Below are 12,782 nucleotides of genomic sequence, written 5' to 3'. Positions count from 1 at the left end.
GGCGACACGGCAATGGTCGTAAATATGAATCCGCTGCCGAGCATTGGAATTTTGATCCCAGGATCAAAATGGGGATGCGGCAAACTTCGAAAAATTGATCGCTGAGTCACCTTTTCAGTGCCATTGCAACTTCGAACATTCCCGAAAATACACCAGTTCAGAGCCAAAAAGAGATAACTACAACAACAGAAAAGGAAAGGAAGAGGGGAGGAGAGGAGGGGAGGGGAAAGGGGAGAGAAGGAAGAAAGAGGAAAGGCGAGGAAGGAGAGAAGGGATAGAAAGAGAAGGAGAAAGGGTAGGAGGGGGAAGAGAAAGAGAGGAGTAGGGGAGAGGCAAGGGAAGTAGGAAAAGAAAAGGAGAGGAGGAAGGAAGCAGAGAAGGGAGGGAGGGTGAAAAGAAAAGAAAAAAGAATAGGTTGGGGGCAATACAAAGTAGGTGTATGGGATGGTTAAGCAAAGCAACCCGGGATGCATGTTTTAACTTTTTACATGGAAAAACAAACATGTAAAAGTGCTAAAGATAAATAAGAACAATAACTATGTGAATGTATACCTGTAACTGTTGTGGCCCAGCAGGAGCCATTGGAGCTGCCACCAGACTCCGACAGCGAGGGGCCCTATGAGTCGGCTCTGGAGGACCCTGGACAGGGTTCCGACTCGGAGCAGGGTGCAGAGAGGCTGGTTGGCCACCAGGAGGCGCCTGAGCCTTGGACCAGTGGGGAGGAGATAAAGGAGATAAAGGAGTGTGATCATGATGCCATGCATTGGAGCAGTGGGGAGGAGACAAGGGAATTGTTCTTGGATGCCCGACAACGGAGAGCTAATAGGCGTAAGGAACAGTTACGCAGTTACAGGAGATAATTGCACCCAGTTGGTGGTAATTAGGCTCCTCTCAAGACTATAAAAGGAATGATTGTGCACACGCCCTTTGCAGGAGTCAACGTATTCATTAGAGATGGAGAACTCTCGTGGCTAGCTTGGCAGGCTGGACTGCTGCCAAGGTCCTGTCTGTGTGTTAATAAATCCTTGAAGTATCTTCGAGGGGGGGTCAGAACAGGTAACTATATACTGTGTAAGAGAATAAAAATTTCAAAAAACTTTTTATTAAAAAAAAGTCATTAAATGAACTGTCAAAGACTATATCTACCCACACCCATATCTAAAGACATATGCACATGCTATCTACATACACATACACACACACTCCCCCCCCCCTTACTAAGCCAGGTAGATCAGTGTTTCTCAACCTTGGCAACTTGAAGATGTCCAGACTTCAACTCCCAGAATTTCCCAGCCAGCGAATGCTGGCTGGGAAATTCTGGGAGTTGAAGTCTGGACATCTTCAAGTTGCCAAGGTTGAGAAACACTGAGGTAGATGCTCAGTGAACCAGGCCAAATTTGATCCTTTTTGCCACTGTTTTAAGCGAACGACGGCAGTTGTTAAGCGAATCGTGTTGTTGTTAAGCGAATTGGGATTCACACAGTGAATCTAACTTTTGTTGGAAGCAGGCTGGCAAGGTTACAAATGAACGTGACACCCACCCCCCTCCTCAGGGTGTCTGTGTGTGACTGTGTGCAACTGTTATAAATACATGCCACTTGCCAAGTGCTTGAATTTTGATCCTGGGGAGGCTGTCATAGTCATAAGCATGAGGACCAGTCCTAAGTCACTTTCTTTGGTGCTGTTGTAACTTCAGTTACTAAAGGATTGGTTGCAAAGTGAAAGATGACCTTTGTTGGAATAAGGCAGGGGTCGGCAAACTTAAACACTCAAAGAGCCATTTGGACCCATTTCCCACAGAAAGCACCGGGAGCCACAAAGGTCCTAACCGGAAGCACCCTGTTCAGTTCTGGAGCTGACCGGAAGTTCAGTTCCCCAACATAGAGTCTCCTCCTAGCGCGGCGTACTTTTTCCTCTACCTGTCATAACCGAAAACCCTATCTATTGTGGAGACAACTGGAAAAAACCCTCCCCTTGCAATAGTGACTTCTCCTGGCGCACTGTGCTTCTCTTTCCCAGCCCCACCGGAAGCTCCTCTCAAAATTGTGGTGCCGACTGGTGACAGAGCCGCAGCAGAGGAAAGAGTCACATGCGGCTCCAGAGCCACAGTTTGCTGACCTCTGGAATAAGGAATTCAAGGAGACATGGGCATCAAGAGGGCAGGTTCCTAAAATCCAAGAGAGAGGAAAGGAGGCTAGTTTGGGGTTTCCATCATGTCGCATTGAATAGGTACGAACAGAAGTTCGAATTTGGGGGCCAGACTGTCTCTCCTAAGGGGCAGGGAGAAGAAAGGCAGGATGTTTTACATAAAAGAAGGCACAGTGTCCAATAATAAAATGGGGGGGCATGCTTGCTTTCCTAATCGTAATTTTCCATTTTTAAGCACAGCTTTAAAAGGGATCTTGATTCTGAACGGTGAGAATTGCACCCTGAAAATAACACTTAGGTGACATCCTGTTAGAAATGAACGAACACTTGATCTCTGATGTAATGCTGGGGAGTGGGGGGCGGAAATCACATTGATATGCTTTAAAAAATGTATTAGCGACACCTAATCCGCTTATTTGGGACGCAGTGGCTCAGTGACTAAGATGCTGAGCTTGTCGATTAGAAAGGTTGGCAGTTTGGCAGTTCAAATCCCTAGCACCGCGGGGTGAGCTCCCATCACTTGGCCCAGCTTCTGGCAACCTAGCAGTTTGAAAGCATGTAAAAAATGCAAGTAGAAAAATAGGAACCACCTTTGGTGGGAAGGTAACAGCATTCCGTGCGCCTTCAGCGTCTAGTCATGTCGGCCACATAACCATGGAGACGTCTTCGGACAGCGCTGGCTCTTTGGCTTTCAAACAGAGATGAGCACCACCCCCTAGAGTCAGGAACGACTAGCACATATATGCGAGGGGAACTTTTACCTTTACTACACTTACTGGCTGTTAATTTTGTGTATTTTCCCTTCTGATACAATGAAAAATTAACTTAGTAGAATATTTGGGAAAGATTCTAGAGAAATCATTGCCAAGGATTAGGAGAGGAAACATTTATCACTTTGGGGCCTTAGTGAGTTGGCCATTTGGTTAATTCCCAATTCTTTATGCGTTTCCTTTAGCCTTTTGGAGCTGCCTTGCCCCATCGAAACTACATTAATCTAAGATATTTTATTATGATTATTTTTTGGGGTACAGGGAGGTTTACTTGTAAGATTTCAAAACTGGTTTTAAAGACCTATGAACCAATAGTTCCCTTTTGAAGAACTTGGAATAAATGTGGTTAGGTTTGCAATGTTCGGTGCTTATTTTCATGCCAATGTTTAATTACATAAGCACCAACTGCCTTCTGGAGAAATTAAAAAAACTACTTTGTCTCTTACAGCTTCCAGTATTAGCTGCTATAAAGGCTTTTATAGCCCCATAAATCGAATGCATACAAGTAAAAATGGCATCTCATCACTCAATAAGAAGGCAGTAGAAATCACTCTTTCTGATTTCAGCTTTTTGCGGCCTCTTTAAATGTTCTCACAGGAGTTCCAACAGCACAACAGGAATATATCACTTCAAACTACATCTGATTGTTTGTATCTTCCGGCCAGGGCTGGGTTTCGACCGGTTCGCACCGGTCCCTGCGATCCGGTTGGTCGCCGAACCCGGAAGTAAGTAACTTCCGGGAACGGTGAAGCCCCCCCCCCGCCCGCTCCTTACCCGTTTTTTTCAAATTTCGCGCTTTCCACGCATGCGCAGAACGCCTGCGCGATCCTCCAGGAGCAGCTGGAGCATTGCGCAGACGCTAGTGTGCATGCGCGCGCCGCGTGCGCGAGGATGCTGCGTGCGTGCATGCGCCACATGCGTGCACGCGCCGCATGCGTGAGGACGCCGCGTGTGTGCACGCGTGCGCTGCGTGCGTGCGTGAGGACGCCGCCGGCCTCGTTCCAACCGATCCGGTTGGAACGGGGCGAGAAACCCACCCCTGCTTCCGGCCCTTCCAAGTGGTAAATAAATCAAGCAATTAATATGGGTTTTTTTAAAAAAAAACTCCAGAACAGAGAAAGAAGAGGGTGAAGTAATAACAGGTGTAGAAAGAATAAATATCTGTGGAAACAACTGTAGGAAGTTATCTCCTAGCCCTCTCCCAGAAAAATGAAATATCCTAGGAAATATTGAAAAGGCAGAATATTTCTCTGGATGTGAAAAGAAAGAAACATGTTTTAAAAGACAGAATAGCTTCCTGTAGCTTCCTGCCCATCCCCACTTTGTTAATGGGCCATTAAGGCGAAGTTAGTCCACTTTACATAATAAAGACTTCTCCACTTCAGCTACAGGAACGCATGATAATATTGGCCCCAACGGACCACATGGCATCTGAGAACTCAACCAAACCTGGATTCAAAACACAGCCCAGAGAGTTGCCCCTGCATGGCCCCATGAGAGTCTGACAACCAATCAGAATACATTTCTTACACAGGAACAGGAAACAGAGAGGTGGGACTGAACAGGTTATAAAAAGCCTAGCAAGCCCCTCCCTCAGCCCCTTGTCTTCTTCTCCACCAACATTGAAGCATGTGATCACCTTTTCTGTTCAGGGCTCAAGCCATGTGGTCCTGTCCAACAATAAACCATCCTTCCAAGCAGCCTCCATGTCTCCAGTGTCTTTTTCCCCACTTGGAGCCGAACCCAGAAGGACATTTCTTTCATCAATACAAAGGATAGTGCGGTTTTGTTGCAATGTGGGAATGCTTTGGCAATGAATGGCAAAATACGAACCGTAATACTTTCAATCTTTAACATTGGGCTTAACATAAGGTTGTTTTCCTTCAACAGGGTTATTTCGGTTGTTCAGTGCAACATTCATTTTTTTATTTGATTTATTTAATCTTGAGAAGACATATTTTCAAAATCCAAGTGAGTGACACTAGAACAGGGGTGTCAAACTCAAGGCCCGTGGGTCGGATTCGGCTCAAGGGGTGCTTAGATCTGGCCCGCTGGGCTGCGCTGGAAACAGAAGAGGATCAGCCTATGGTGCCTCTGCCGGTGAAAACAGAGTTCAGGGGGATCTGTTTTCGCTGGCAGAGGGCTAGCAAAACAAACTAAAAGCAAAACAAAAGGAGAATAACAGAACAACAGAGTTGGAAGGGACCTTGGAGGTCTTCTAGTCCAACCCCCTGCTTAGGCATGAAACCCTAACCATTTCAGACAAGCGGTTGTCCCATCTCTTCTTAAAAACTTCCAGCGTTCGGGCATTCACAACTTCTGGAGGCAAGTTGTTCCACTGATTAATTGTTCTAACTTGTCATTTCTCCTTAATTTCAGGTTGTTTCTCTCCTTGATGAGTTTCCACCCATAGTTTCTTGTCCTGCCCTCAGGGGCTTTGGAGAATAAGTTGACTCCCTCTTCTTTGTAGCAGCCCCTGGGAGATGGGAACGCTGCTATCATGTCTCCCCTGGTCCTTCTTTTCAACTGTTGGAAGAAATATCTGTCTGGATTCAGTTCCAAATGGAAAGAAAGACACTGGGAACATGGAGAATATATACTTATTTCCCTTTTTTCATTTGAGTGTGGAAGAAGGGACAGGAAAGGAGAAAGGGAAAGACAAAGAATAAGATGGGAAGAGAGAAAGGAAGGAAAAATAAGGAAAGAGGGGAAGGAAGAAGAAAGGAGAATGAAGAGGGAAGGAAAAAGAAGAGAAGGAAGGAAGGAAGGAAGATTATGAGAGGGAGAGTTTCAGGGAAGTCCTGCTTTAGCACATGGCCACCACAGGTGCCCCTAACACAAGACCCATGTCACGCCCACATGGCCATCCCCGCACATGCCCACACCCCCTACCCCAACACGCCCCCCCCACACCCCTCCGGCCTTCCAAGATCAAACACAACCCTGCACGGCCCTCAATGAAAGTTTGATACCCCTGCACCGGAAGATTAAAAAATGTAACTCCAAAAGGAGTCCGCATAAAGTTAAAAATAACAACTCTGAGATCTGAGTTAGCTGCATATCTTATGAAGCCTTTCCCCCACTTTATTTTAGTTCACCCTGACTGCAGCTTCTCAAAAGACTTGAGTTCTTCTCTTTAAAAAAAAAACCCTAAAAATTTGCACGGGAGACAAATTCCTTGCCTGTCCGATGAAGTATTCTATTCTATTTACTGGCTTCATATTTTTCTCAGCCTGGGAAACAGGAGGCCAGGATCCGGCCCGAGCTTCCGGCCTTCAAAGGGGCACCTTCTGCCATGAAAGCGAGGGAGAAACTCCAAGTCTTCCAGAGATCTTTCCGTAGAAGAAACGCCCAACCGCGAGAGAAGCTTGTCAGCCATGGCTGGGATTACCGGTTGCAGGAGAAGCCCATACACCCGAAGACATTCCAGAGCCACGTGGAGAATGGTCTCCAGCCACTGTCGCTCTGCGGGGTCCTCTGGGTGCAGCTTCCACGGCCTGTGCCTCTGGACGAAGCCATTGGTCTGCCTCACGCACTCTTTGATGGATTCCAGAGCCTTGTAGATCTGGAAGCGGTCAAAAGAGGCGCTCACTTTCATAGGCAGGCTCTCGACCAATGACACCAGCTCGTAGTCCTCCGCTAAGGCCTTGCCAGATCCGTTTTGAATCTCCACGTCCCTTGGGAAGCAGGTCTCGGAGAAGGTGGGGTAAGTCCCTCCGGGATTCAGGGCAGAAGCTGTGCACCGGTTTAGGAGGCCTCCTAAGGCGTCGGCCAGCTCCGAGTTGAGAAGCTTAATCACCTTCTCGTCATAATAATCGCAATCCCGCTCCGGGACACCCTGCCTCAGCAGGAAGTACCGAAAACCATCCACCGTGTAGTTCCGGAAGCACTCCTTAGGGTCAACCACATTGCCCAGGCTCTTGGACATCTTATGTCCTTGCACCGTCCAATGAGAATGGACCCAAATCCTCAAGGGGGGCTCTAGACCGGCAGCCATCAGCAAAGCAGGCCAATAGATGGCGTGGAACTTGAGAATGTCTTTGCCCACAATGTGGCAAACAGCGGGCCACCAGGCCCCATGCTTCTCGGGGTAACCTACAACTGTCAAGTAGTTGATCAGGGCATCCACCCAGACGTAGATGGTTTGGGTCGAGTCCCCAGGGACAGGGATGCCCCAATGCAGCCGGTCTCGGTCACGGGATACAGAGAGATCCGGGAGGTCTCCTTCCAGCCATTGGAGGACTTGCTGGTAGTATGGCTCAGGACTGATGGCATCCTTATTCTCGTGCAGCCATCGTTGCAACAGGTCCTGGAACTTGGAGAGCTTGAACATGTAGTTCTTCTCCCTGGTCCAATGCACCTGAGATGCAGGAGAGAAGTTATCACAAGGTTTTTCCTGGTTTCATCAGCCTCTCCCAGACAATATGTATTTACCCAAGTATTTATATTAGAAGAAAAGAGAAAAGAATAAAAGAGAGTAGAAGCGAATAGAATAGTGCAGAATAGAATAGAACAGAATAAAGAAATAGAATATAATTTTTTTATTGGCCAAGTGTGTTTGGACACACAAGGAATTTGTCTTTGGTGCATATGCTCTCAGTGTACATAAAGAAAAATAAGTTATAGAGACTAATTTGATTCTGAACTTAACAACGGCAGCAAGATTGTTGGTGGCACAGTACTGGAAGAAGGAAGAATTGCCTACTATTCAAGAATGGATGTTAAAAGTAACAAACTTAGCAGAGATGGCTAAAATATCAGCATACCTCAAGGACCATTCCGATGATAAATACAAGCTGGAATGGAGAAGATGGATTGATTATATTCAAAATAAATATGGGACTAAGAAACTCCAGATAGCTTATGAATGAATGAGCAAGGAATGTTACGACTTATCTAAAGATAGCTTTACAAAAGGGGAAATAAGTACAAGCGAGGGATGACGCTAAAGTTAGTTAAGTTTATTTTAGTATAAGATTGCTAAATGTTTATACCCTGTATTTGCTCTGGGAGGTTGTGGGGGGGGGGGGGAGGGAGGGGGGAATGGGATGTGGGATCAGGGGGGGGAGGGAGGGAAGGTATATAATTGTAAAACTCATTAAAACTTTTAATAAAATAAATTCATAAAGAATCGTAAGATACAACACTTAGTGATAGTCATAGGTTACTAATAAGCAATCAAGTCATGCTAGGAAACAAATAAAACAATATAAATTGAAAGATACAAGCAACATGGTTATAGTCATAAGTGGGAAGTGATAGGTCATAAGTGGGAAGAGATACTAGGAAAGATGAGAAGAATAATAGTAATACAGTCTTAGTAAATAGTTTGACAGTGTTGTGGGAATTAGTTGTTGAGCAGAGTGATGGCATTCGAGAAATGCCTAGTGTCTATTTTTAATTAATATCTATTTTTCCTTCTTTAAAGCTGAAGGCTGCATGCATGGATCAGAAAGCTTTCCTCCCACCAAGGATCTCATGTTTCTAGCTTCAAAAAGCTAACAGCGTCCTGTGCTTGCTTCTCCACAGCCTTCTTGGGCTACATCTTTTCTTCACGCTACTCCTCTTTTCTATTCTGCTAATCTTTGCTTATCATCTGGTGCAACGCAGAAGGTGTCAGCTTAGAAACCAGGAGACAATGAGTTCCAGGCCTCCCTTAGGCACAAAAGCCATCTGGGTGACTTTGAGCCCATTATTCTTCTCAGTCCAACCTACCTCACCAAGTTGTGGGGGGAAAAGGAGGAAGCAGGAGGATTAAGTACATTCACCGCTTCAAGTTGACCTACACATATAAGTGGAATAAACATCTAATGCTAATAGAATAATACAGAGACTCTGTAGATGATTTAGATGTCTCCAATCTGAACGTTCTGTAGTTACAGGTGGTTCCACCACAAATCCGCGAAGCCCTTATCCGTGGAGACATAAGCGCGAAGACTAATTCATGCCGTTCGAAGCGCCAAGGAAAAACGCGACCCTACCGCGATGACATAATCGCGGAGGGCAAATCTGCGCATTCCCAAGCACTCAGCATCCTAAACCTAACCCTAAACCTAACCCTAAAACAAACCCCTAAACCTAATCCTAACCCTTACCAAAATTTAAATCCGCTTTCTGCCGCCGCGCTGTTTTAAAGCGCCCTTCTGTCGCCGCGCTGTTGTTGTGGCGGTGATGATGCGCGGTGATGACGTCACGGCTTTAGCGATGCGATTTTATCACCGCTATTTTGACGAGCGCGGTTTTGTCGTGCCACGGTTACGGGTACATATTATTATTATAGACAGTTTGGTGCAGTGGTTAAAGTGCTGGCCAAAAACCAGGAGACTGTGAGTTCTAGTCCTGCCTTAGGCACAAAAGCTGGCTGGCTGGCTGACTTTGGGGCCAGTCGCTCTCTGAGCCCAACCCACCTCAAAGGGTGGTATTGTGGGGTAAATACGAAGGAGGAAGGTGCTGTAAGGTTTTTGAATTCAGCTCAGAATCTGATAATTCCAATGAAACTTTGACCATGAGGCTACTGATAATCCGTTTTTATTTTCTGCAGAAAGCAAAAAGACTCGACAGCATTTTTGTCTCCCACCTTAACAGAGCAGGCTCAGAGAGAGAAAAAAGGAGGTGCGAGCCTCATGTTGTGAAAAAATTTTTTTTGTCAAACTTCTTATTGTCTTTGCCCAGCTTGAACAGATCGTTAGAAACATTACTTCATGTTACACAAGCATCATGATTTTTCTCAGCGCACTGAAAGCCATAGACTTTAGAAGAGGAGAGAAATACATTTTCTGGCATGTAAGACAGAGCTTTGTCAGGGAATGCTGAGCACACATTTCAAGTTGCAAGCAAAGTTACTTTACTAGGCTAAGCTTGGCAATCCGCCTTGAGGTTTTATCTATGAAGTTGGCACGTTAGGTTACAATGGAGCTTCTCTCAACAGCAATTTAACAAAAGCTCAATTGGGTTAGACTCTGTGCATGCTCTAATTCTTCAGGGGTCCTCTCAGTGCCTTAGGCATGAATTACCTAAAAAGTAACAAAGGCAGGATAAAAATTTAATAAATACATAAAATACTATGCTGTCTGGTGCTTGCACATTATTGGCTGGACATGTGCAGAAAGCACAGCACGGAATAAATGGATTCACACAACTCTATGACCAAATCACGAGTGAAGCTGACTCAAGGCACTAAGAGAACTTGCCAGGGTGCATCATACCATACCTGGTGCCCACTCTCTATGGAAACCATCTGCTTGCTCCCTCGGGCATCCGCAGACTCCATCACCTGAGAGGCTGCCAAAAAGCTCTCTTCTGCTGTGCAGTACCACCCTTCGTAGTCAGCTTCATAGAGCCAGCCTCCATCCTGCAAAGCAGCCCAGAAGCACTCCACAGCCTGCCGGTGACGCAGCTCTGTAGTACGGATAAAATGGGTGTAGGAGATGCCTGCCTGGGCAAAGAGCTCCCGGAATTCGGCTGATACACGGTCACAGAAGTCTTCCGGAGAAATACCTGCGGCTGCCGCTGCAGTCTGGATTTTCAAGCCGTGTTCATCCGTTCCTGGCAAAGGAAACAGGATAGGTGAATTGGTTAAGAAGAAAAGAAGAGGCAGCCTTCTCCAACCTGTGTTGGGAGGGCTACTCCAAGTTTCATATTGATGAGATTGGCATATAAATTTGAATCTCTCTCTATATATAAAAGACAAATACCACTCACTATCACGAAATCTCCAGAACCGTAAAGCCTACAAACTTGAAATTTGGCATGTATGTTCCTCTTGGTTTCTAGGTGCTTGCTAAGAAAGGATTTTTTGAAATGATCATCGGATCATTAGTATCTCTTATACAGTAATTAACATGCTCGGATGCTAAGGCATTCTACTCCCCCTCCCCACTTGAAAAGAACTCTGTTCCAACTGCCAGTTGCCTTTTATTAACAAGCTCTGATGCTAAGGAGTTAGACATTCTACTCCCCCTCCCCACTTCCACTAGAAAACTGAGGTTACAAAAAGAGATGTTTGCCAATTTTCTGTGGGGAAATGAGATACTCTGGAAAAGTGAGCTTGCTTTGTATTCTATTTAAGAAGTTATTCCTCCTATGCTTAAGATCAGAAATGATTTAAACTGTTAAAAGTCAGTTCAGTAAGAAGAAGCTAAGGTCAATCTAGAATGTCATTAATTTCTTTATTTCTTTTTTCTCAATAGATTTTAGACTGTGTTAGTTAAAAATCCATACCGTGTACGGGTTCTGGGAAGTCGGGGGGGGGGGAAGGAGGAGGGGGGGTGGGGGGGGGTGGAGGGAGGGAGGGGTACACACATCAAGAAGTTATTCCCCCCAGCAAAAAAAAAAAATCACTCCTAAAACTTTAGACAGCTCCCCTTACATTTCTGCTGCCCCCAATTAGTCAAAAACCAGGGGTATAATGTTAGGGTGTCATTCATGGCTTTTCATCACTCAACCTAGCCTCCAACTACAACAGGACTATTGCAAAGGACAGGAGGCATGATAATCTGTGGCCCATTTTTCTTTGTACCAATATCCATCATCCCAACACTGTACATAATGTATGGTACTGCAATAATGCTAATTCATTGTTTTACAACTTGGGCCATTAAGCCGAGTGGACTTCAACTCCCAGAATTCCTCAAGCCACACATCTTGGCCAGGTTGAAAAAAGTAAGGTACCAACTCCTGGACCAAACTTTGCTGGAAATGCAAATAGAAAAGAAGGAGGAAGGGCTGGCTTCTCCGCTTATTTATGCACCCTTGCTAGAAAGAAAACACGTGAATTCCCTAAACAGCTTCTTCCACATTGATCTAGGTTTCTCCCAGGAGTTGCTAGCAGACTCCCTTGCTTGCAAAGCAGACTATTCTATTTATAGCAGATCTTTTGCATCCTGGTAAGAAACAAAGCTCTCTATTTTTGCAAGCCACCCCCCACCCCACCCCCGCGCGCTTCCACTCTTGAAAGCAAACACGCGGGTTCCCTAAAAGCTTCCTCCACGTCGGATCCATGCTTCCCCCAGGAGTTTCTATCCGAGTCCCTTGTTTGCAAAGCAACTACTCCATTCATAGCAGGTCTTTTGCATCCTGGTTAGAAAGAATCCTATTGTTTGCAAGCCCCCCGCGCTTCCACTCGTGAAAGCACGCAAGTGGGTTCCCTAAAAGCTTCCCCCACGTTGATCTAAATTTCACCTAGGAGTTTCTAGCTGACTCCCTACGACTCCCTTGCTTGCAAAACAGGCTACTCCATTCATAGCAGGTCTTTTGCATCCTGGTTAGAAAGAAACCTCTCTACCTCTCTATCTAATCGCGCTTCCATTCGTGAAAGCCCACACGCGGGACTCCTAAAGCTTGCTCCACGCTTCCCCCCAGGAGTTTCTATCCGACTCCCTCGCTCGCGAAGCAGACCGGCGGCTGCAAAAAAAAAACAACCCTTGGACTCTCATGCAGAAAGCTCCCCCATCGCCCCGCAGACCTGTAGCCAGGCGCCCTCCCTCGCAGCTCAGCAACTGCCGGTGCCGGTGCAGAGCATCAGCCAGCACGGCCGAGTAGAGATGCCCGATGTGGGGCGGCCCGTTCACGTAGAAGATAGGCGTGGAGAGGAGCAGCCGCCGCCGCCTCCAGGACCCGCAAGAACCCCGCCGGAGACCCCCGCCCGGCTGCTCCGCCAAGCCCCGAAGGAGCCCCGGGCGGAGAAAGCAGCGCGCGGTGCGAGCGTGGAACGCCTGCATGGCTTGCATTTGCCCCGGGGACGAACACGCCCCTTCGCTCCTCCGGCCACGCCCCCGACGAGGAGCTAGAACAGAGTGCGGATGCCTAGAGCGGCGCGCCCGCGAGCGACCGAGCGCGCGCCCCCCGCAAGGGCAAAGCGGGCGA

At 46.7% G+C, this 12,782-nt stretch overlaps 1 protein-coding gene across 1 annotated transcript; it reads right to left on the bottom strand.

Annotated features, from left to right (window-relative positions):
* Positions 1–5,841: 5,841 nt before the first annotated feature.
* MARS2 (methionyl-tRNA synthetase 2, mitochondrial) lies at positions 5,842–12,686 on the bottom strand. The gene is made up of 3 exons (XM_032228290.1): positions 12,382–12,686; positions 10,129–10,463; positions 5,842–7,278 (listed from the first exon to the last, which is right to left on the bottom strand). Exons 1-3 carry the CDS (start codon positions 12,644–12,646, stop codon positions 6,136–6,138), a joined length of 1,743 nt encoding a protein of 580 aa, XP_032084181.1. The 5' UTR covers positions 12,647–12,686; the 3' UTR covers positions 5,842–6,135.
* Positions 12,687–12,782: the final 96 nt, after the last annotated feature.

Source organism: Thamnophis elegans, chromosome 12 (genome assembly GCF_009769535.1).
Source record: "Thamnophis elegans isolate rThaEle1 chromosome 12, rThaEle1.pri, whole genome shotgun sequence".
Classification (NCBI taxonomy): Eukaryota; Metazoa; Chordata; class Lepidosauria; order Squamata; family Colubridae; genus Thamnophis; species Thamnophis elegans.
Note: the sequence above shows the minus strand (reverse complement) of the source record. Positions and strands in the feature narration are given on the sequence as shown.